This window comes from Spermophilus citellus (assembly GCF_964194105.1).
Source record: "Spermophilus citellus genome assembly, chromosome: 1".
NCBI classification, from domain to species: Eukaryota; Metazoa; Chordata; class Mammalia; order Rodentia; family Sciuridae; genus Spermophilus; species Spermophilus citellus.
Genome location: NC_138182.1, coordinates 224,819,227 through 224,841,633, shown reverse-complemented (window position 1 = coordinate 224,841,633; position 22,407 = coordinate 224,819,227). Strand labels below are relative to the sequence as shown.

Below are 22,407 nucleotides of genomic sequence, written 5' to 3'. Positions count from 1 at the left end.
CTAATTTAAATTAGACCATTTAAATCACGTGAATAAAAAAAATGATAATTCGGATCCATTTTTTCATGAGCGCTCCTCATAAATGAAATATGGACATACACACATACAGACATACAACACAAAACAGAAGTGTGCACACAACATACAACACATAAGACAATAGTAAATAAAGGCCTTGTAGCTATACCTAGGTGAAATCTCCATTGCAATGTTTAAAAACTCAAAAGTCAAAAAATAAAACACAGTCAAAAAATAAAACTGATCAGAAAAACATTAACCTAGGTTTGTATGAGCTCAAAAAATAAAATAGAACTTTATGATGTGGGAAAAATGCGATAATAAAATAGATATTGAAAAAAGCACCGTGGTTAATCACTGTCGCAGATGTAAGAATAGCCAAGCTGGAGCTCTGGATATCAGCTGTTATGGATTTGAGTCAAATCATCTTCTTTTTCTGTAGAAATTGCTTTAGCTAATCTCTCTGGAATCCAAATCGGCTGCTGTTCTCCCTGTGGAAAAACACAGACAGAGCCCCGACTCCAGACAATAACTGGATCAGGACGTTTCCATTGTCCCGTTAGAATATCTTTCCAAAGTACCTTAGGCTTATGTACATTTTTCGGATACATATGTCTTTCCGCAGCACTAAGTCCTGATGAATCCAAATTTAGAAAGTTTAGAGTAAAAAGGGTTATTTTAAGTTTATCTTTGGGGGATATATACCCCTTTCCAATTCCCTCTTTTTGCTTTAATAGGTACGTTTTAATAGTTTGATGAGCTCTTTCAACTATGCCTTGTCCCTGTGGATTGTATGGGATTCCTGTTATATGAGTAATACCAAATGATGAGCAAAATTGTTTAAAAGAGGTAGAAGTATAACCAGGACCGTTATCAGTTTTTAACTGTTTAGGAACACCCACAGTGGCAAAATTTTGTAAGCAATGAGCTATAACATCTTTAGTTTTTTCTCCGGCACGAAGGGAGCCCATCAAAAATCCAGAAGAAGTATCAACTGTAACATGTAAATATTTTAATTTTCCAAATTCTGGCAAATGTGTGACGTCCATCTGCCAAATATGGTTAGGTATCAGTCCTCTAGGATTGACTCCAAGATTAACTTGTGGTAAAAAGGTCACAATTTTGATATTGTTTTATTATATGCCTGGCTTGTTCCTTAGTTATTTTAAAACGCTTTTGTAAAGTATTAGCATTAACATGAAACCTTTTATGAAAATTTGTAGCTTCTTCTAGTGTAGAGAAAATATGTACGTCGTGTAGTTTTATCTGCTAAATCATTGCCCAAACTGAGGGCTCCAGGCAATCCTGTATGTGCCCTAATATGTCCTATAAAGAATGGATCTTTTCTGTCCCAGATTAGACTTTGTATAGTGGAAAACAAAGAGAAAACAGTAGAGGAAGGGGAAATCCTACCAGCATCTTCAAGGGATATTATAGCATTAACTATATACTGACTATCAGAAAATAAATTAAATACAGAATCTTTGAACATCACAAAAGCTTGTAAAACTGCATTAAGCTCTACCTTTTGAGCTGATTGTTTGGGTACTAAAAATGTAAAAGTTTGATCACGGGTAACTACTGCTGCTGTACCATTATTAGACCCATCAGTGAATATATTTGGAGCATTCATGATAGGTGTTTTCCTTGTCATTTTAGGAAAAACTACAGGAGGCTTAGACCAAAAAGACAACAAAGGATTTGATGGTAAATGATTATCAAATGAAACATTACATTTACACATGATTATGGCCCAAGTATTTAACTCATTAGCTAACTCATCAATTTGATCCATAGTATATGGAGTAATAATTTTATTGGGAGAAATTCCAAACACTCCCTTTGCTGCTCTTATTCCTTTGAGTATTAATTGTCCTACAGCCTCAGGATACCTAGTAAGAATAGTGTTAGGAGAATAAGATAAATGTATCCACAATAATGGACCTTCTTGCCAAAATACTCCTGTAGGAATATTTTTTGTTGGTAGTACAATAAATAATAAAGGCAAACTTATATCAATTCTATCTAGATGCATATTTTCCATATATGTTTCAATAATTTTTAATGCCTTTCTAGCTTTAGGAGTTAACATTCGGGGTGAATTTGCATCTGATGGACCTTTTAGAATATCAAATAAAGGTCCCAACTCTCCTGTTGGTATGCCTAGATAAGGCCTTATCCAATTTATGTCTCCCAATAACTTTTGAAAATCGTTAAGTGATTTGAGTTGATCTACTCGTATTTGAATTTTTGGTGGACGGACCATGGTTGAGGATAATAGAACTCTTAAATAATTAATTGGAAAATTTAATTGTACTTTATCTATTCCTATCTCTAGATTATAATTTTTAACAAGTTCGTAAGTGTGGCATAACATTCCAGCAATATGTTTTTATCTTTATGTGCTAATAATACATCATCCATATAGTGAAATATTTTTAGTTCAGGATTTTGATTTCTAAGTGGCTGGATTGCTTTATTAACATAGATTTGACACATAGTTGGACTGTTAGCCATCCCTTGAGGGAGTACTTTCCATACATATCTCTCATCAGGACCTTCATGATTTAATGCAGGGATAGTAAATGCAAAACGTGGACCATCCTCGGGATGAATTGGGATCGAAAAAAACAATCTTTAATATCTATAGCTAAAACATGCCACGTTTTTGGTAAAGCAGACAATTGAGGAATCCCTGATTGAGCAGGTCCCATAATAACCATCTCATTATTAATGGCTCTTAAATCTTGCAATAATCTCCATTTACCCGATTTCTTTTTGATGACAAAAATGGGAGTATTATGGGGAGATACAGAAGGTTGTAAATGTCCTTCCGCTAATTGTTGTTTGACCAGATCATGGGCTACTTGTATCTTTTCTTTAGTCAGGGGCCACTGAGGAACCCACACTGGTCTTTCTGATTTCCAAGTAATTTTGATTGTCTCAGTGGCCCTTTCTGAAAATCCGACCCATGTCTGTCTGTTCCTTGATCTAATTGAATTGGTGCTGCTATACCTTGTTCTTGTTTTCCTAATCTTTTTTCTTTCCTAACACCTTGTCTAGCCCTAGTAGTGGGCGCATTAGGATTGATGTTATTTGTTAACATCAAACCTAGTTGATCTAGGACATCTCGTCCCCATAAATTTATGGGAAGATGATCTAATACATATGGCTGTATAGTTCCTTCATATCCTTCAGGATCCTTCCAATCTAATACCATAGCACTTCTATGGGGATTTGTTGCCACTCCTAGGCCTCGAAGCGTTTGAGTGGCTTGTTGTAATGGCCAATGTTTTGGCCATTCTTGAAGAGAGATGATGCTAAGGTCAGCACCTCTGTCCAGCAGCCCATTAAACTCATGACCCTGAATATTTAGTTTTAGCATCGGGCGAGAATCTAAATTTAAAGACAACATAGCCCAATCTACACCTGTGGAGCCTAATCCCTTAGAACCTCTTTCTACATTACAACTAGAGAACTTATTATGCAGGCTGGGTATTATTAACAACTGTGCTATTCTATCTCCAGGTGAAATTACTGATATACCTCCTGGAGAACTAGCTATAATTTTTATTTCACTTACATAATCGGGATCAATTACCCTAGGACTTATCATAAGTCCTTTTAATGTAGATGAACTACGTCCCAATAATAAGCCTACTGTACCTTGGGGAAGAGGTCCTTTTACTCCTGTAGGAATGATATGAACTCCCATCTCTGGAGTTAGTACTGCTCTGGCAGAGGCGCAGATGTCCAACCCTGCGCTCCCTCGGGTTTGTCTGATGAGGGATTTAATGGACAATGTGTCCTGGGCACCACCCTGATGGTGTTGCTGGGTTCCTCCACTGCCCCGTATATTTGTGGTTGTGGGCCCCGGAGCATTGGGCCCCCCAGTCCGTTTTTTGGCAATGAAGCCTGATGCCTTTCTCCACGGTATCGTGGGTAAATACCTGATCCTTGTCCGTTTTTTGATAAGGGAGTACCTTCTATGGTGGTTTGAGAACGGCATTCATTAGCCCAATGTCTCCCTCTACGGCATCGTGGGCAAATACCCGGTATTCTATTCCTTTGATTTCATGTTTTGTTAAAACCTCCTCTTATGGGGCAACTCCTTTTAAAATGTCCTGTTTGTTCACAATTATAGCATGTTTCTGGCCTGGCATCTAAAGCCTGTTGTACTGCAGCTGCCAAGACTTGCCCTTGTTCATTAATATCTCTACATAATTTAATATATGTATTTAAGTCTTCATGTCTCCATGGTCTAATAACCTCTCTGCAGCAACGATTTGCTTGGTCATAAGCCAGTTGTTTTATTAATGGCATTGCTTGATCTGTATCCCCAAAAATTTTGACGGCTGTTTGAATAAGCCTATCTACAAAGTCAGCGTAAGGTTCATTAGGTCTCTGTATTACCTTAGATAGCTGACCTTGTAAATCTCCATGTCCTTGTAAAGTCTTCCATGCCCTAACTGCATCTGCAGCAATTTGTGCATATATAGCAGGATCATATTCAATTTGTTGCCGTTGACCCTCATAAGGTCCTTTTCCTAACAGCATATCTAGATTTCTTTGAGGGTAACCGGCTGCTGCATTTCGCCTAGCTGTCTCCGTGCAAAATTCCTCATTGGCAACCTTCCATAACAAATATTGTCCTCCATTTAGCACAGATTTACACATGCTAGCCCAATCTGCTGGCATCATGTCCAAGTTAGTAATGGACTCGACCATGCTTACCGTGAAGGGAGCTTGAGGACCATAGGTTGTTACAGCCTCGTTTAATTGCTTCACTGTTTTAAAATCTAAAGCACGGTGAATTCACTGCCCTCCTACCTGTTCAAGTACAGGGCATGCTAATCTTTGAGGTCCTGTCTCAGGATCCCACTTATCAACTACAGGGTTTGAGGGCCACTCAGCTGTCTCCATCGGTGGGGCTGTTGGTTGAATTACACCCTCTGGTAATAAAACGGAGTTAGTAACAGCCTCTTGTTGTGGCCTTTTTCCTAATAACCCCTTTTCCTTTAAATTTTCTTCCTCTCTCTGACTAGCTCGAGAGACCTTCTCTTTTGCTTGATCTAAAATGTCTTTCTCCATGGTCTGAATCTCTAACAATTAACACCTTTTCGGTTTCTTTTTTACTAATTTCTAATCTTCTATAAAGATAACACAACCCAATAAGATAACACAAAACAAAACCGCAACTGAATGAAACAAAAACTGAAAAAATATTTGCTGTATCAATTTTCTCTTTCTCCGGGCTGACAAACTTCAAACCTTGAGCCATCCATTTTTCCCAGTTTGCCTGAGAAATTTCTAGGGACAGGCAGCTTGAAACAAAAACGAAATAAATCAAAACAAGAACACATTGTTTTTTGAAATGGTCACCCATTCTCTCGCCTTCCCTCAGGGGCGAGGAATTTCACTTACCTCCAAGTTTCTGACATTCCCCATACGGGCCACCAAATGCCAATGTCTTGGCTGGGCACAAGATCACGAGCCACCACACACCTTGTAGATTCAAACAGCAATCTTTATTCCCGAACTCACACCGGCCTCTACACACACGTTCTGGGGAAATCCCAGTTCTCCTCCGCCCCATTCACCTACTCCACGAGGCTTTTTTCCAAAAACCCATTTGAATCTCACGAGAACTCAACAGGAACAAGCAGCAGGAACACCCTAATCCTGGCAGCAATAATCTTCAACCTCCAACTTCCCTAAAACCCCTATTGTCTTAAACTGGGAACGCCCTAAACCCAAGGACCGGGATACTTCCTCAAACCTGATCAGCTCTAAACCCGGATCCGCCTTGGTCCTTGAGCAAGGTCACCTTACATGCAATGTCAACAGCGAAATCCATTTAACATGGGGTACGCTAACAAGGAAATTTTGATGCGTCATTCCTACTTGGCAATGGCCCTCAGCAAAAACTATATTGAGAAATAATTTAAATTGTTCAGCATACCTGTATGCCTAATTTGTTTTAATATATGTGTGTTTGTTTTGAAACAGGGTCTCACTATATTGCCCAGACGGTCTTGAACTTCTGGCTCAAGTGATCCTCCTGCCTCAGGTTCCCTAGTGGCTGCAATTACAGGTGCAACACCACACCTGGCTTATCTTGTAATTTTAATAATATGTAAAGTACTCTCCAAAATTTCCCTAAAGGGGAGAAATCAAGATTAATTTCCTCAGAAGCTAAGGCAACTCACATGTAAATCCTCCTAAATAATATTACAAATGCAAAACTCTTTATTAAACTGACTTAGTTTCAAGAAAAACCAATGGTTAATCTTGGATATCAAAAGCTTACTGTTTAAAAACTGAAATTCAAATGATCAAACGGCGCAGAAGGGGGGGGGGGGACCCACCTCAGGGTCAAAGTTTACTGCACTAAGTTCCAAGAACCAAACTTGGAATAAAATCTAAGACTTAAAAGAAAATAAGAATTTATAACAGAAAAGTCATCCTGAGGAATCCATATCTGTAGACACAGTATGATTAGTAAGGTAGAAAGTTTCCCAATTCTGGCTTCACAAATAACTAGCTACATAATTGTAAGAAAAATAATTACCTCCCTCTTTTGTCTATTTATAGGGTAGAGAGGAACAAACAGAGAATATGAAATTACATAAGAATCTCTAAAGGGTACCTCATCGGCTCCACAACTTAGCTTCAAAAAGAAAAGATTCAGAAGTGAATTCAATTTAAGCAGTTTAGATATCTACAGGCCTAAACTGTTCTTCTAAACTGTTCTTGTAATTTTTAATTATATAGAAAGTACTTTCCTTTAAAAACTAAACATACTTAGGTATTTCTTATGTTGTTTTATAGTTTAATTCTTTCCACTTATTAAACTGCATTTTAACAAAATTCTTTATTATTAGAATTATAAAAATAACTCTTTGAAGGGCCATTTGTCAATATCTCTCACATATATACACATATACCCTTTGAGCCAGAAATTACACTTTTATGAATTTATTCTACAGATAAACCTGCATGTTAATAAAGCTACACACATATAAGGACATTCACTGCAGCATTTTTCAAAGCAGCAAAATACTGAAATAGAAAATGGCTTTTTTAAAAAATGTGGTATATCCATATAAAATACTTGGTAGCCATTCAAAGGAATGAGGCTATGCTGTTGAATGTTCTAAATGCTAAATGAAAAAAAAAGGATGTGCAAAACAATGTCTACAGAGCAATTACCACTTGCTCTTAAAGATATAAATGTAAATACTTGTGCATGCACAAAATATCTGTGGAAGGACTCACACAAAGAGGAAAAAAAAAAAAGAATAATGATGTTGGCTCCAGAAAGGGAAAGCTGGGAGGAGAGTGGACAGAGTCATAAGACTCACGTTTCACCATGTATCTTTTTACACCTTTTGAATTGTGCCATATGTACATATTATCTATTCAAAATATTGTTCAAAAGTATTTCAAAATATGCTAAATTAAAGAGACATGAAGAATAAGACACCATTTCTGTCCTCAAGGAACTTCAAATGTCAGAGTGAATAAATTAATTCATTTTACAAATTATACCAATGTCTTTTTTGTGCCAGGCCTCTGGTGATGTGTCTTTGAGCTCATGGAGCTTATATCCTAGTGGACACTAATGTATAATCTGATGTCGGCTTGAAGAGTCTAGTCCAAGTAAAGCAATAATTAGAAGGCAGACCTCTCACAACCTCAATTTTTATATCCAGAAGTTAAAACAGTCCAGGTTCCCCCAAATAAGCAGCACAGAAAAAGGAGTAGTGATAGATGTAAGCAGAAGCTATCAGAAGAAGGAATAATAAGAGGCACATTAATGGCTGACAATATCTCATTGAACTAAGAGATGGAAAAAAATTTAAAGTAAACAAGATACCAAGTTATTATATAATATAGTTCAAGCATTCTCCAATTAAGGACTCAGTTATACTACAAAGATCTTTACTATAAAGAGATTTTCAGAGATTTCAGTAGGCATTTTTTCCATAGGAAAATTGTTATACCTCTCATTAAGCTTCATAAACTGTCGCTCAAGAGCCTATTTAATCCTATTTAATATACTTCCTAATAAGCTATTGAGCCACTGTTCTCAGAATATTGTATAACTATCTAAAATAACTATGCTTCTAATAAGGAAAAAAATGCTGAATTTGAACTTTGATGCAAAGAACACCTCCTAATTACTGTAGTCCTTGTATTAAGTGGTGACTCTTCTAACTCCTAGAAGGCAAGGTGATTGGAAGAGAAGCAAGGATAGTGTTTGTGAGAATAAAAGGTTGGGATTCCAAAGCAAGACAGGTTTGCCTGCCCTTTCCTCCTCTTCTCCCTTTTCATTTCCCCTAATTGGAGAACAGCACTGAACTGGGTATAAGAATTAGGAGGTGAGGGGGAGGGCTGAGGAAAAATAACATTTATATCTTTTCCCTACTTCTGATACAGAGGATCAGATCTCAACAGGACACTGAATCAGAGGGAAACTCAAGGACCAAAGCTAAGCTTAAAGCACAGCAGAATTTAATTTTTTTTAAAGAAAGAGAAAGAGTCTAGGGTTGTAGCTCAGTGATAGAGTGCTTGCCCCTAGTTAAGTGTGAAGCACTGGGTTCAATCCTTAGCACCACATATAAATAAAATTACAAATAAAATAAAGGTAGCATGTCCATCTACAACTAAAAAAAATATTAAACACAGAGAGACAGACAGACAGACACACACACACACACACACACACACACACACACACAGGAGGGAAGGAAGTAAACCCCCAGTAAGATCAGTCAAGAAAATTACTCCTTGTATCACACACAGGTCTATATAAATTAGGGATTATAGTAATTATATCAATTAATACTCTACTACAAGTAACTGTTTCAATTCAAGGAATTTAATCACTTTGGAGGTGTTTTGTTTTGTTTTTTTAAATTGTGATTGTTGTTTTTCTTTTGTTGTCTGTCTTATACAACTAAAATCTCGGGAAAACCTGACTTCAGTGTTGGCTGATCCATCAGTTCAAGAATATCATCAAGAAGTTTCTTTTTTATCTCTTCATTCTGTGATCTACAATACAAAATACCAGATGTCCTTGTGCTAAAACAATTCTACCAGCCACAATCTGTTAAAATGGAGAAAGTACCTCTGCCCAGAATTGTAAGAAAAGGTTTAGAAATTCACCCTATTGAAGTCTGCTTAAATCACATGGCCATCCAGTGTCAATTTCTATGACCAAAGAAATGGAGTATAGCTTTTAAAGTCAGAGGCCCAGTCCTAAAGCCAAGGGTGAGGGAATTTCCTTCAAAGAATACAAACTATATATGTTGGGAAGAACAGTAGATACTAGAATGAAAATACAAATAGATATCAAAAGAAAAAAATATTGAAGAGGCAGCCAAAGAGTTCACTTAGAAGATATATATGCAATGAAGACAGAGTCATCACAAAATATTAAATACAACTGCTCATTTAAAAGATAAAAAATTAGTTGGGTATGGAACACATGCCTGTAGGGCCACATAGTTGGAAGGCCAAAACAGGAGGATCACTTGAGCTCAGAAGTTTGAAACCAACCTTTCTCCAAAAAAAAAAAAAAAAAAAAAAAAAAAGAGAAAGAAAGAAAGAAAATTACTAGAACAGAATATTGTTTTTACAAACAAATAAAAGCCAAAGTTAGCTCTTGAGATCACTTCTATTTAACCCACTACTTGAAATGCTGGAATGTTTTTAAAAAAAAAAAAAACAACAACAACATGAAATTATCTTTTCTTTTTTTTGCAGTACTGGGGATTTAATGGGGGAGGGGGGCATTTTACCACTGAGCCACACCCATAGTCCTTTATATTTTTTTTTATTTTGAGACAGGGTCTTACTATGTTGCCCAGGTTGGCTCAAATTTGCCATTCCCTTACCTCAGTCTCCCCAGTAGCTGGATTAAAAGCATGCACCACTATACCCAGCTAAATATCAATTTTGAGACCTATGCATTTCCTAATTCTAACTGTATAGCTAAAATGGATATAAATAAATGACAATTAACAACTTGTTCTTGATTGTGGTAGTGGTACTGGAGACAAGTAAAGATTAAAGGTATATATGGCTGCCAGATTTTAAACGTATAGTAATGACAATTACAAAACCATATGTTATTAGGTTTAAAAAAATCATAACATTATCAATAAAGAATTCAATCTTGCTCTAGAAACACTATGACAAACTTATGAAATTAAGGTATCATAAATTAGAATTAACAATAAGGAAAAGAACCATTTAAAAAGTGATATTGTTGACCTTCTTTGGCCTCAGATCCTAACCAACCCAGTGCCAGGAGAGTTTTCAGGACCCAGCATCTAGAGCTCCATCTAGAGGTCTCCCTCATCCCTGCCTTCCCACCCACCATATCTTGACTGAATGCATAATCCTGGAAATGGGTAGGGTTGTCTTTTCCAGAGATTGCCCTTTCTACCAAGTAAAACTCCCTGGTTGTCTAAGGTATATACACCGTTTTACACAGGAGAGAAGGATATGACTAAGATAGGGCTAGAGTCGCACATCTTTTTCCTTTTGTTCTTTATCTTTAGGGATGCTTGTTTAAAAAGACAATCAAAATAATTTTTCCAAAGATGGAAATTAAGCAAAAACAGTATTAGAGTAAAATTAAGAAGTATATCAAACATTATAAAAGATGTAGATAATAAAAGAAACTCTGATGCATGTAGTTGAGAATGTAAAATGAAATAACCCCTTTGGAAAATAGTTTGGTACTGTTATGGACTGAATGTTTGTGTGTCCTCCCACCACCAATTCACAGTATCAAGATGTGGGGTCTTTGGTAAGGTGTAAGGTCATGAGGACAGTGCTCTTGTGAATGAAACTAGTGCCTTTATGAAAGAGATCCCAGAGAACTCTCTAGACCTCTTTCTACCAAGTGAGGATAAAAGAAGACAGCAATCTGCAACCTGAACAGGTCTGCACCAGAACCCAACATTTTGGCACCCTGATCTCAAGACTTCCAGGTCCCAGAATCATGAGAAATAAATTTATTTTGTTTTAATTCACAATGGCACTTTGTTAGAGCAATCCAAACTGATTCAAACAGCATTACCTTATAAAGTGAACAACATGGTTTGGATATTAAATGTCCACCAAAGACTACTTATGCGTTGAAGGCTTAGTCCCTAGAAGATTGCACTATTTGGGAGGTGGTAGAAATTTCAGATGGGGCCTAGATGAAGGAGTGGGTCACTGAGGTTGTACCCTTGCATTCATCTCACCATCCCTGCCTCCGTCTCACCACCCCTCCCTCCCAGCAATGAGGTCAGCAGCTTTGCTTTGCCATGTGCTACTCACCATGATGTTCTTTCTACCTCACCACAGGCCCAAATTCAATAATCAAATGACTATGAACTGAAAACCATGAGTCAAAATAAATCTTTCCTCCTCTAAGTTGATTTTTTTCCAGAAATTTCATGACAGTGAAGGAAAGCTGACTAACACAATGAAACATTCCATAGTTTATTGCATATCATTACCAAAGACATGAATAAAATTGAATACAGAAACACAGTTAATAACTAGAACAATCCAAATGCTCTTCAACAAATGAATGGATAAATTGTAGCATTATCACACGACAGAATATTGTACAATAGTCAAAACACATATATTGTATCTACATGCAAAAATATGCCTGAATTTTACTAACATAACATTGAGTGAAAAATAATAAATCCCAAAAGATGCCCTTCTTATGTAGTAAAAAAGTAACTAAAACTAATAACATATGTTTTAATAGTAAAGAAATGGTAGGATTTACTATTAAAAACCAAAAAGCAAGATAATAGTAAATAAAAGATTAAAACAGTAGTTACCTCAGATGGAGGAAGTAGCACAAAATTAGGAAAGCATTAGGTAAGCTATTATCATTATTTTAGATTTTAAGATAGGTGATGGGGTTCCTGTTATTAGTATATTACTTAAAAGTAGCTCAGTGGTTGAGCACTTGCCCAGCATACACAAAGCCTTGGGTTCCATCCTTAGCACCATTTAAATAAAACTATGTAACAAACCCAGTCAAATAACAAACAAAAGAAGGCCTTTCATGAACCAATAAATCTTTGTTCACCTGTTTTAAAAACAGTTTTCTAAAAAGTTTTTAGTGGGCTGGAGTTGTGGCTCAGTGGTAGAGTACTTGCCTAACACATGTGAGGCACTAGATTCAACACCACATAAACAAACAAAATAAAGGTACTGTGTCCATGTACAACTAAAAAAAAGTTTGTAGTGCTATTCTTCCTAATTATAGAAGGAAAAAACCTGACTTACAGAAAAGTTCAGAGTAATTTGGTCAAACAAGTATATATTTGGGGAATTTTTTTCCCATAAATGTGCCTTAAGAATTAATTTTAGCACTTTTAGAGATGTCTCAGCTAATGGGAAAATGTATATGTGAAATACTTTACTTACCAATAACAAAGTATTAGAGTGATTTTTTTATCTTGTTAGAACCAAAAAATTCAAAATTCTCTGCTTCCATGTTTCATATTACCCAAGAGTCATTGCTAGTCATTCTAGTTTAAATTCAGAGGTAGCGCGCTCGCCTGGCATGCGTGCGGCCTGGGTTCGATCCTCAGCACCACATACAAACAAAGATGTTGTGTCCGCCGAAAACTAAAAAATAAATTTAAAAAAAAATTCTCTCTCTCTCTCCCTCCCTCCCTCTCTCTGTCTTTAAAATAAATAAATAAATAAATTCTACATTCTAAACAAGAAAACATATTGCTTGGTCGTGGATCTTGATTCTATGCTTAATCATGAGAGCTTTAGTTTTCTCCCTTTCCAGCTAGAAGAGACATCTGATTGCCTCTTGGTATAGCTCTTGAGAGTCAATGCTTGCCAAGTAATTGGTACAATGTAGTAAAGAGCTGATCATCTGCTACTCACTGTGATACTACCTCTGACCACCACTTTGGAACTGGATACATTACAGAAATTTCAAAAAGAGCAAGCTAAGAAGTTGGTCATTCTGGCTGAATGTACTCTAATTCAAAATAAAGGGGTAGGAGTACAAGAAAAGATATAATTAGAAAAGCTTTGGGAAATAAATTATAAAGCAATGTCCTTAACTTTTTCTTATATTGTTTACCATATTTCCACCCACCTTTTTTTTTTTTTTTTGGTAGTGGGGCTTGAACCCAGGAGTGCTCTACCTCTCAGCTATATCCCCAGTCCTTGCTATCTATCTATCTAGAGACCGGGTCTCACTAAGTTGCTGAGATTAGCCTATAACTTGTGAATCTCCTGCCTCAGTCTCTTGACTTCTGAGGTTACAGGTCTGCACCACTGCACCCTATCCATCGCTACTTTAAATACAGGAAGTAAATAAACAGCTAAAGCTAAGGGGAAATAAATTTAGGTTTACCTAGTATAGGTGTCATTTACATTTTTCACTTTATATGTCAGTATAATACATACTGAACTAATATTGGAGATATTATATATCTTTTATGTTGATTTTAATTCCTCCTACAGTGTAGTGTGTATGTACGTGCGTGTATGTTTGTGTATATAAGCCATATACAGTTCTATACCAGAAGTGTAGGTATAAACAAACTTGGGAAGATGCCACAGTTTGGGAACAGGGCTTGCTTTATTAAAAAAAAAAAAAAAAAAAAATCAATACAATTTCCCCACAGGTTCATGATGTAAAATTCTATAATCAAGGCTTGTAGATTTGTAATTATGGTATGTCAGCTACATTTAAACAAGAGTGTTAAAAGATTGTTAAAGTTAAACTAACACAATTGCAGTGTGAATTGTCCTAGTCTCACTCTAATCTACTGGTGTCACTTTCATTTAATCAGAGGAAAACTATGGGCCAATGTCAATGCTATTTCCAATGCCCTAACATTCTTTGTTCACATTGGATTTTAAACCATTACCAATATAAAATAACTATAAAAAGATATATATAAGAAAGTATTTTTAATCAATTCATCCTGTAGTGGGCTAGTACAGCAGGCTTTATTCAGAGTAAGTTAGCTTTTATAAAAAGTTATTAAGCAACCATTTATGTTAAATGGATGAAAGCAGGTTTTTTTTTTTCCCCTTGCAGAAGAATTTCTTGAATTTACCACAAGCTAATAACAAACTAAACTTCTTTCACAAACACAAATCCTACTTGAAAACCTATGGTGAACATAAGTCATTTAGCTATAATACCACATCAACATTTAGAAAACATCAATTCTTTTTTGGCTTAAAACAACAGATAGGAAACGTCAATTCCTTATTTTCTTCCATCTCAGTGACATTACTTTCTAAATCATTACTACAGAAAAGGCTATTCTGGTGATAATTCATATTTATACCACACATTTAAGGTTTTTCAGTTTTTGATTGATTGATACCAGGGACTGAACCCAGGGGTGCTTACCAGCTGAGCCACATCCTCAGCCCCCTTTTAAATTTTGAGACAGGTCTCACTAAGTTACTGAGGCTGCCTTGAACTTTTGATCCTCCTGCCTCAGTCTCCCAAGTTGCTGGGATTATAGACATGTGCACTCAGCTACATTTAAATTTTAAGTATGGCCCAATGCACAACTCACAGTTGTACTACCAACAAATAGCCTCCATACAAATCAAAGCACCCAAAAAACAGAACCATGTGAGCTAGTTACAAAAGAAGTAGACAATCATCCTGGTTTGCCTGGGACTTTTCCAACTTTAGAACTTAATGTTTCACATCTTGGAAAAACCCCCTCAGTTCCAAGAAAATTAGGACAACTGATGTCACCTAGATATTATCAAAAACAAAAAATCAAGTTTCAGATTTTAGAGTTTTTTTCAGATTTTTGGAATATTTCCACAGACTTTACCAGTTGAGCTTTCCTAACTCAGAAACCAAAAAATGCTCCAAAATCCAACACTTTTTGAGTGTCATGTTGGCACTCAAAATGTTTTGGATTTCAGAGAATTTCAAAATTTTCAATTAGAGATGCTCGATTTGTACCCATGAGTTATATGTTAACAAAAGTTACTGCTCAAAGAAACTTTGTATAATTCCCCATTGGGACTATAGTGCACATATCTGATTTTACAGTCAGAATTAGCCCTCAAAAAAAGAATCCTGCTGCTGGGAGAATACTTAGGAGCTCTGTGGGCCAGACACTCAGCATCAGGCCAGTCTCATTGCTATTCAACTCTCCTCTCATAAGTTACTCATAAGAAAATGAGACTTTTTCCTTATTACTAGTGACCTAATCTCTGTCTTTTTTTTTTTTTTAAAGAGAGAATGAGAGAGGGGAGAGAGAGAGAGAGAGAGAGAGAGAGAGAGAGAGAGAGAATTTTTAATATTTATTTTTTAGTTCTCGGCAGACACAACATCTTTGTTGGTATGTGGTGCTGAGGATCGAACCCAGGCCGCACGCATGCCAGGCGAGCGCGCTACTGCTTGAGCCACATCCCCAGCCCCCTAATCTCTGTCTTGAAACTCATTTCCAGAGATCAGATCCTTTGCCTTTTTACTGTAAAAGGTAACAAAATTTCTCGAGGACCAGGGCACTGTGAGGCTTCAACCAATTTTTCTAACTTTTACCTAAAATACTATTTCTACTTTCCTTTCTAACATGGACTCTATTACTCATCTTTCTATCTCCTTGATGGCAAACACCACCACCACCACCACTATTTTATTCATTCATTCACTCATTCATTCATTGGGTTATCTCCTCACACTCAACCCACCTGTCCTGTTCTAACAGACTGGGTTAGACACTAAACTCTAAGAACCAACTCTTTCTCCTATGACCTACTCAACTGAACTCTAGCACAAATACTTGATTTTTTTCCCACTTTCTTTCTCTTTTTGGCTGTCCTAGGGATTGAACCTAACCTCTCACACATGCAAGGTAAGCACTCTAACACTGAACTACATTCCCAGCCCTCTAAATTTTAATTTCCAGTGGCTCTCAACTTCTGAAGATAAAACTAAAGGAACTAGGGGATATAATTGATGACTTCAAATTTCTTCTAACAATAAAAGTTGTAACTTCTGAAGAGAAATGAGACCACAGTAAAGGAATAGTTGAGCAAAAAAGGGTACTGAGAACAAAAGCTAGTTTTTAGAACATTGCTTTAAAAACTAAAGAGCAGAATCACTTTGGTAAGAACATGTCTGAATTGTGAAACTAATATCAAAAAGTCTTTGAAACTAGATTTGGAGGAAGGGGGGGAAAGCATACTTTCAAAACACCTTTGATTATGGAAAATATTAAGTATATGTACTGAAGAATATAAAGAAGTCCCAAGAATTATTAGTAAATTGTCAAATCTGCCTCATCTATTTTTTTTTCTCCAGTGATATAAAATGTAGGTTTTTAAAAACAGGATGCTAAGGCAGAAGATGGAAAAAGCCATAGTAAAATAATTTTCAGGAGAAAAATAAGAGTAATAATATTTATGGATTCAAATTGTTCTGATCTAACCATCTAAGTGGCAAAATGAGTAACATAGAACTAAAACAGAAATTTTATGTTTAGAAAAAAAATTAATCACATTTTATAGTACATAAGGGACTACATCAAAATGTCACCAGAAAAAACATGAAATAAATGTGTGATAGACATTTCCATTAATTTATAAGCAATTTGAGATTATGGCAAATTATGAAAGGGTTTCACAAAAAATGATAAATTTATTGAAGTACAAAGTATGCCAAAAGTAAAGTTTGATAATGTTCTATTATTGAAAATAAACTGAAAAGAAAACTGTTTCCAAACAGTTTATATAAGTCCTTGAGAATTCATCATTATCTAAATGTGTTTTCTTTAGAAAATATATATATAAACTACTTGAACTGAATACTTTTATAGATAAATCCTTAGGATGAGAAATGTCAAGGTCATATAGGAAATTAATGGGAAACCACCATTACAAGCCATTTCTCATGATTTCCAATCCAAAGAATTCTCCAATTACCCTGGTACTTCTGCCAGATATACTAAAAGGACATAACCAGTCTAAAGAGCAGAACTCTGGGTGAGGTGATGGTGTGAAGTACTTATATTTTCATATATACATCTCAAATTTCCTCCTATTATCACAACTTTTAATACTCTTCATTAAGGCATAATAGCTTAAAGTAGAAAGCTGTAATCAGAAATCTTGTTTCATTTATTTGCTTTACTACTAACTTGCAGTGTGACTTTGGACAAGTTTGGTTTCTTTTTTAAAACTTCATTAAACCTCAGTTTCTCATCTATAAGATAGGAATAGAGTATATTCATTAACATTTACTAGCCACTAGCTATTTTTCACACACTGAATTAAACAGTATAGCAGACATTTCTTGCAACCACTGCATGACATGGGTACCTATTTTACAAACGAGGTAAGAGAAGCGTAGTGCAAAGTAATATATTCCAGAGCACACAATAAAGGGCAGAATCAAAATCTGAACCCAAGTGGTCTCTTTTCCGAAAAGGGAAAGCATTTAAACCGTTCACACTATCACCTTATTGTCTTAGTAATAAGGAAAGTTTCCAGGTGTGTGATGATATGCTAAAACTGAGAGACAATATCTTAGAAAGTGAACTTATTCTCTTCTGCCTTGTCCTAATCTGATGGAAATATCAGTAAACAGAGGAAAGGTGGGGTAACAGGAAGAAACCAGGTGGCTATCATCAAATAACCTACTCCCACAGAGGCTGTTTATCTTTTCTTTTGTAATAATCAGTTTGATCTTCTTGAAACTGAACAATAAAAGTTTAATAAGCACTGAAGTGTCTACCAGCAGTAGGGATTAGAATAAATTACAAGACTGCCCTACCCATGAGAGTGACTTAACCTGCATCCCACAAGCTCCAGGGTAACCTCTGGGAGAGCCGAAAGGAGACAGGTAGGCCATATAAGTTTGCAGGGTATGCTGGCCATTCATGCCCCAGTTCTCAAAGTCTGCGAGTCACGCCAGCCATGTTAGAAGGCTCCGCCACGGTCTCTTTATAATGAGGCCCTGGCTTTCGGCGTGCCTATAAACTTCAGAATCTGCTTTCGAGTCCACGTGAGGACCAGAAATCGACAGGGTCCGCTTTCCCACTAGCAGGGAGCCGCTGGGCGCGGGCGCACAGAGGTTGCGGACCAAGGCCCAGTCCACCCTCCCGCTCCAGGCCGCGGCCCTCCACCCAGACCCGGCGCCGAGGGGCGGGGCCGCGGCCGACCCCCGCCGCCACCCGGACGGCTTTGCAGAGGAGCTGCAAGGAAAGGGGAGTGCCGCGGTCCGCGGGCTCCAGCTTCGGCGCACCCCGCTCAGTCCCCGTCGGTCCCCGCCCGCCGGCGAGCCCAGCTGAGGCCTAGAGCCCGGCGCTGGTCTCGGGCCTGCGCTCGAGCCGCCGTGAGGCGAGTAAGAGGAGGCGCAGGCGGCTGCGCCGCTCGCGGCTCCTTACCGCTTCACTACGCCGGTCTTGATCTTGATCTGCCTCACGCGAGGATCGGCCATGGTCCCTTGAGCGCTGTAGGAAGGAGGGGCGGAGATCCTGAGTAACAGTGGAGGGCGATGGCGCAGGGGAGGCGGTTTTGTTGCCGTAGGCCCCGCACGCATGCGCAGGTCGGCGCGGCCCGGAGGCCCGGCATCCGGGTAGCCCGGCCACACCTGTCGGGCTTGCGCCAGAACCTCGAGCACCTGGTTGGCGTCGCGCTGCGCGCACTGTCCCTACCGCCACCCTTTACCTCCTCGTGGAACCCGCACTCCCCTCTCTCGGAAAGCCTTCCTTTTAGCGCTTGGACAGACCTCTGAGTTTAGACAAAAGTTACACTTTTTCAGCCTGGCCTTTGTGAGAAACTTTGGTCTGTCCCCCGGAGAAATTGGTTTTGTCCGGGATGTTGCTTTGCACTGTTATCTGCTTAATAGAGAAACCTAAAAACTATTAAGGATACTTTCGATTTCATTCTCTGATGTCAAATGGGGCCAAGTGCTGTATGTTTAATGAAATAAACACCATCATGCACTCAATAATGTGTGTGTTTGTGTGTGTCTTACCTTTTACTTAATATCTCTGCTTGTAGAAATTTCTGTAGATAATGTGACTTGCCAAATAAATGACTGTAGGACTTCTTCAAATAATCACCACTTCTACTTTTTTTTTTTTAAATGAGCTCCGGACAATGGTGAGAGAGCCTGAAAAACTTAAGTCTTTTCATTTATAGTTCAAATATACACTATATTGCCACCTTTCAAGTTGTCAGTTAAATACAGACAATATTCCAGGAGTCTTACATTGAGTCTGCATGCTATAGCTTTCTAAAAGAGAACGTGATTCACGTTCCACTATATCTTAACGCGTGCGGCATACAAAAGCTTGAGCTTTGTGGTCAGACAAACCGACCTACATTAGGGATTCCACACTTCAGTGGCTGCATGACACTGGCACTTATGCTGTTAACCTTCCTGCTGACCCACTTCCTCATATGCAGAATGAAAATAGTAATGCCCACTTTACAGAGTAGGTATGTTGGTTAAAGCATTTAGGTCAGTATATGAGGCATAGTAGATGCTCCACAACTTTTGATTGTTTTATATTTTCAAAAATATGTCTGTGGCATAAAATGAGGTATGCATTTGATCTCCTACCCTAAAAAGTACAAACTCCACTATCTTAACCTAGAGACAAGCATACATTATAGAACACACAGACACAGATAAATTTGAGGCAAACATCTGTTCTCCACTTCTTGCTGGAGTTCCCCAAGGAATGAAGGGTAGAGCTTCCTTTGTTTTTTCTGGGTACCATCCCTCAAAGGTATCCACATAACTGTCATTAACCTTTCCAACACTTAATTCACTCATTCTCACTTTCACACCAGGCTATGGAAAGCCCTTCTATCCTGCCAGTATAGACTGTTTATTTAAATCCAGGATCAAAACCCCAGAATTACCCAATGATTATTTTTATTTTTGGTATGTTTGTTTTAAAAACAATTGTTTAGATTCTTTGTGAGGAATGTGTTCACCCTCCTAATTACATTATAAGTAAGTTTAGAGGCAAGAATCTTGTCTTCTATAAATCTTCCTCCTCTAACTTCCATATGTGTTCTGCACTGAGCAGGTGCTAAATTCAATAAATATTGTTATCCGGCTGGCTAGGACACTGAAATACAATTCCAAGTGACATAGCAGAGCTGTGAAATATTGTGTGGGGGATAGTAGAAGGGACATATCAGCAAACTTACCAAAACAAAATGCTACAATGAAACAGTAGCAGCTGCAAAGCTCACAACAACAACAACAACAACAAAAAATGGTACAGCTAGGGCTTTTGCTACTGTGAAGCTCTTTTCTCCCATCAAGCACTGAAAATCATGTAACTGGGGGATGAGGTTGTGGCTCAGCGGTAGAGCACTCGCCTAGCACGAGTGAGTCGCTGGGTTCCATCCTCAGCACCATATAAAAATAAAAACAAATAAAAATAAAGGTATTGTGTCCAACTACAACTAATAAAATATTCTAAAAAGTCATGTAACTCATCATGTTTTCCTTTTTTACTTGTATCAAGCAATTCAGAGCTCAGTTTTATGCTGTTTTGCAGGAGTTTCTTAGACAAATACCGACTTTTTCCCAAACCTGTACTCTACCTCCATCCTTTTACCCATTCTCTGTTTGAATTAGTTTGTATCTGTGCCTTTACTGTAAACAGTAACCAATAAAAGTTACAGATTTCTGTTGTTACTGCTGCTGCTGTGTGTGTTGCCCAGGGCCAGACCCTTGAGGACAGAGTGTGTAAATTATTTGTGTCTGTGTGTTCTATAATGTATGCTTGAGACAATAGGTTAAGATTGTGGAGTTTAGCTCTTACCTTTTAAGATAGGAGATCAGATGGACTTATTCTGGTCAGGAGTTTAACAGTATTGATTGAGAACATTAATTCTGGTGCCAGAGATAACTTACTTAACCTCTAAATGTTCCAGTTTCTTCATCTGTAAAAATGTAGATGATAATAATAATATTAACCACCCTATAAGGTTGTTACAAAACTTAAATGAGTTAATATATATAAAGTACTTAGAACAGTGCTGGTACTTACCAAGCCCCATATAAAGTGTTTGTTCAATGACACATCTGGGAAAGAGTTACTCAATAAGAAATCATGAACACAGTAGGATAGAAATGTACATATTGTCATTAATGAGATCATGCTGAATTCCTCTTTGATAATTTCATATAAAAGTACCGTGTTTCACTTATTCACCACAGTATCCCCACAGGCCTAGCATATAGTTGGTAGTCAAATATTTCTTGAAAAAATAAACTACTTTAACAACACTCCCCCACCCCGCTTCAGCAGATATCCCAGAAGCATCCCATTCTAGCAAGATGACTACTAAGACATTCCTCCCTTCTTTCCATCACACACACCCCATCTTCCTCTGGGTTTTGCTTTTTTTGGGTCTTGCTTTTAAGAAAACAGACTGATGGAAAGCCATTTCAGGTCAGTGCAGGAGAGTGCTAACCACAGGGAGGCCTTTAGGATCTAGGCCAAGAGGTGACTTAAAGCATTTGAAAAGGCTACAGTAAGCTGCTTTCCTCAGTGTTATCCCTAAACCTAGCTGAATTCTGTTTAAATATTACAATCTGGTCTCAGGTGAACTATAAGAATAAGTTAACCAAGGACTCTGTATGGGGTGAGTTCATCAACATTTGAGATTGAGGGTGAAGAAATCTGAAAAATTCAGGCTGGAGATGTGGCTCAGTGGTAGCACGCTCGCCTGGCATGCGTGCGGCCCGGGTTTGATACTCAGCACCACATACAAACAAAGATGTTGTGTCCGCTGATAACTAAAAAAAATAAAATATTAAAATTCTCTCTCTCTCTCTCTCTCTCTCTCTCTCTATCTCTCTCTCTCTCTCTCCCTCTCCCTCTCCCTCTCCCTCTCCCTCTCCCTCTCCCTCTCCCTCTCCCTCTCTCTTAAAAAAAAGAAAAGAAATCTGAAAAATTCAACCTCCAGGAGTGGATGAATCTAGCAGAATAAGAGGCAAGTCCAGCTATCTCCACCCAGAGGGATAATTCTTCCATTAGCAATCTTTGGGTGTTGAGGTAATATTTTAATTAAAGAATATACAGAGTCTCGGTATTCTTAAGCCTCATGAAGTGGAAATGGTAGAGGAAAGCTTCATCCCAAACTTCACCTTGGCATGGGTTCAAAGCAGCAGGTGTACAGCTTCTCAGTGAGGTGGGTGAAAGAGGGATTTCACTAAAATTTCATATTGGACACCTCTTATATCAACAAGACTTAGAGACTCAAAAACTTGAGTATAATAAACAAAGATGAAAGAATATATCAGAGCCAACTGGGCAGTTGTTGTGACCTGCATGACAGTTTATTCCAGGGAGATAACTGGACCAGGCA

General features: G+C 37.7%; 1 protein-coding gene across 2 annotated transcripts in view; it reads right to left on the bottom strand.

The window, feature by feature from the left end:
- The window catches only part of TBCA (tubulin folding cofactor A), an 85,295-nt gene extending 66,557 nt beyond the window's left edge, over positions 1–18,738 (bottom strand). Inside the window, exon 1 of one of the 2 annotated variants that reach the window (XR_014020087.1) lies at positions 18,450–18,738. Coding sequence is in view for 1 of the 2 variants with exons in the window: in XM_081277863.1 (XP_081133989.1) it covers positions 18,450–18,604 (155 nt within the window). In the remaining variant the exon portion in view is untranslated. The remainder of the gene's footprint in view (positions 1–18,449) is intronic. The other variant, XM_081277863.1, reaches the window with a different exon arrangement.
- Positions 18,739–22,407: the final 3,669 nt, after the last annotated feature.